This window comes from Otolemur garnettii, unplaced genomic scaffold, assembly GCF_000181295.1.
Source record: "Otolemur garnettii isolate 467f Iridium unplaced genomic scaffold, OtoGar3 scaffold00012, whole genome shotgun sequence".
NCBI classification, from domain to species: Eukaryota; Metazoa; Chordata; class Mammalia; order Primates; family Galagidae; genus Otolemur; species Otolemur garnettii.
In genome coordinates this window covers 17,477,645-17,480,433 of record NW_003852407.1, presented here as the reverse complement: position 1 = coordinate 17,480,433, position 2,789 = coordinate 17,477,645, and the positions used below count along the sequence as shown (strand labels likewise).

General features: G+C 30.7%; 1 protein-coding gene across 11 annotated transcripts in view; it reads right to left on the bottom strand.

The window, feature by feature from the left end:
- Positions 1-2,789, bottom strand: part of NOL4 (nucleolar protein 4) — a 356,755-nt gene that overhangs the window by 269,963 nt on the left and 84,003 nt on the right. For 8 of the 11 annotated variants that reach the window (XM_023510256.1, XM_003784753.2, XM_023510252.1 and 5 more), the window contains one exon: positions 1,708-1,857. Coding sequence is in view for 7 of the 11 variants with exons in the window: in XM_003784753.2 (XP_003784801.1) it covers positions 1,708-1,857 (150 nt within the window). In the remaining 4 variants the exon portion in view is untranslated. Of the gene's footprint in view, positions 1-686; positions 728-1,707; positions 1,858-2,789 lie in introns of all 11 variants that reach the window. The other 3 variants (XM_023510255.1, XM_023510254.1, XM_012802090.1) reach the window with 1 other exon arrangement.

Here is a 2,789-nt window from a genome sequence, read left to right as displayed (position 1 = left end):
GATTGAGCCTACATCATTGATTTATGTTTCTCCTTTAATCAAAGGTCTCTACTAAATGCATATCAAAGATTACATTATTTTACATTGCTTTTGGCACCTAAACAGATTTGGCTGTTACTCTACTAGTGACAATGAAACCACTTGTTCTTTGATTTTTGTTGTTGTTGTTCATTTAACACAATTAAAACTAAGCATTCCTGCCTTGCAACGTCCCATCAAGTTCAGGTAGCTATTTTATGAAGATGCATTATCGCAAAAGTACACAGTTAGTGATATTAGTAAATCAATATACATTTTTTTCCTATTGCTTTCCAGCAGAACAACCCCGGCTTAGGAGACAGGCAAAATGAGGATGTTCAGTAATGTTAGTCTGTATAAAAATATCTCAAGAAGCTCGGTCATTGTCATTAGTCATGATCAGAATGTCTCCTGGGATGTGTTAAGTCAAAAGAAAGTTTATGTGGCAGAATTATGTAAGGAAACTTACAATAGAGCCTGCCCACAAACCATGCAATTTGGAAACAGCCAAGAAACAAAACTAGAGAGAAGGAGGAATCAATACAACATGTATTAGGGGTTATTATGCCACTACAAAGATTCAATATGACCCTGGCAATATAGCAAAAAATAGTTATGGAAAAGAAGCTATTTCTTACGCTCAGTAGCTAATTTTCAAACATATGTACCTGTATATGAAACTTTGAGCATTTCACACATTTTTCTGTATCTGAAAAAAAAATGGATCCAGACTGATATTGTGTATCAATATAGCTGAAAACAGTTAATATAAAGGTAGCCAAAAGCAAAATTCAATAAAAATTCTGAAAAAGGATATTATTATGCTTGCTGGTAAAATACTTCTGGATGTATATTTTGATCATATTGGAAAAGAATAATTTACTACTCCATTTCCCTAGACAGAATAAAATATCTATAGTAATATGATTTTATAAAGTTTTCACTTGAATAAAAAGCCAGGTTAAATTTTCTAGACTAAACGGTAGAGATAATTAAAAACTTTAAAAATAATATATAATTCCATTATGACAATACATATATACTTCAATATCTAATAGTTAATTAAATCTTCATATAATTTACAACAAAAACATTGTATATTTCCATTTTTAAATGTCCAAGGGCATTAGCTCTATGAAAAATAACACATATATTTTAATAGTCCATCATGGAAAATTAAATATATAACTTTCAGGACAAATGCATTTAATATAAGGTGACATTAGAAAGTACATAACATTCTCTTATCCAGTTAATATACCAATGAAACAGAAAATATCGAAACATAATGATATAATTTGAAGGGGAAGGGCTGTTAAGACCGTGGTAGGACAAAAGTTCCTATCTTTTAGTTCATAATTCATATATTAAGATATATTAAATATGCAATATGAACATATCTTCCCACTTGTGGTCATTCGACTGGACTACCACCACATTATATATATATTTAAAGAAAACAATGTGAGAATTCTAGAGACAGATTTAAATTATATTCAATAGACTAGTGAACAGACAAAAAAAAAATCAGTAATAATTATACTTTAAGTGTTGGTAGGACCATACAGTATAATTTACATTAGAGATTGAATATTTATAATTACTCAACTCCCTTTAATAAGCATACGTAATACAAAATTTCAAAATGCATTTTTTTCTATTATCTTCTTTTCTATGTTTTTAACTTACTGCTTTGTAAGTTCTCTTCTGTCCAGCGTGTTTCCGAATTTGCTCTCCATTTGGCCCTGTTTCTACATGCATCGAATAGATAATGTCAAAGAAATCTTCCACCACAGCTACCCGCCGTAAAGACAGCTTCTCATCTACCCCTACGCCATCCTGGAAACAAACAGACACATTAAAAAAGATTATTAAAGTAATTTGTATGTAATATATAAAGTTGATAAAAACCAAACGTTTTGATAAGCTGAACCAAATTATCTACATAAAGAACTTCAGAAATTCATGAATGAGTATCATGCCATCCTATGTATTACACACAGAACTTTCCAGAACATAAGACAGTGGCATAGGAAATGTTAAATAAATTGTGCTTACCTATAAATTCCATCTTTTAAGTTTTTATAAGGATTTATTTTCAGCTATCAGTGTGACTTTATTAATTATTTTAAAATACATTTTAAAGCCCAGTAATTACTGTAATAATTTTATTCTAGATGTCTATTCCATCATTCAACCAATATTTATTGACTCGCTGGGTCTCAGAAGTTATAATTAGAGAAATAAAAGAAGCAATATAAAAACTTTATGTTTAAACCCGATATAACCTCTGGGAAAAAAAGCATCTATTATGCTATTAGTATTGAACTGAGGGATAGTTTGTTCTAAGAAGGTTCAAAATGTGAGCCCTGGAAATTATCTATGTGTGAAAGGTGACCTTCTACTCAAGAGCTGTGTTCTTTGTGTAAATCACTTAAACTTCTCTAAATTTCAGGTGTTGCAACTGCAAAATAGAGCTCAGTTCATGTATTGTTATGAAAATTAAACAAAATAATGTATAGAAATGATGCAATCCAATGTTTGGCGTACAGTGAACACTCAGGAAATGGTGGGTCATTTTGATGACAATGATAAAAAAAATATATGCAAAGTATTCTGGGAGTTCAGCGAACAAAGATATCACTCCTGGCTTAAGTAGTTTTTTGGAACAAATAGAATTTGACATCAGCATGGCTGACTCAGGAAAAAAGCCACAGTGGTGTGAAGTATAACAAAGCATTTTCATGGATGATAGACAGAAACAGGAAATA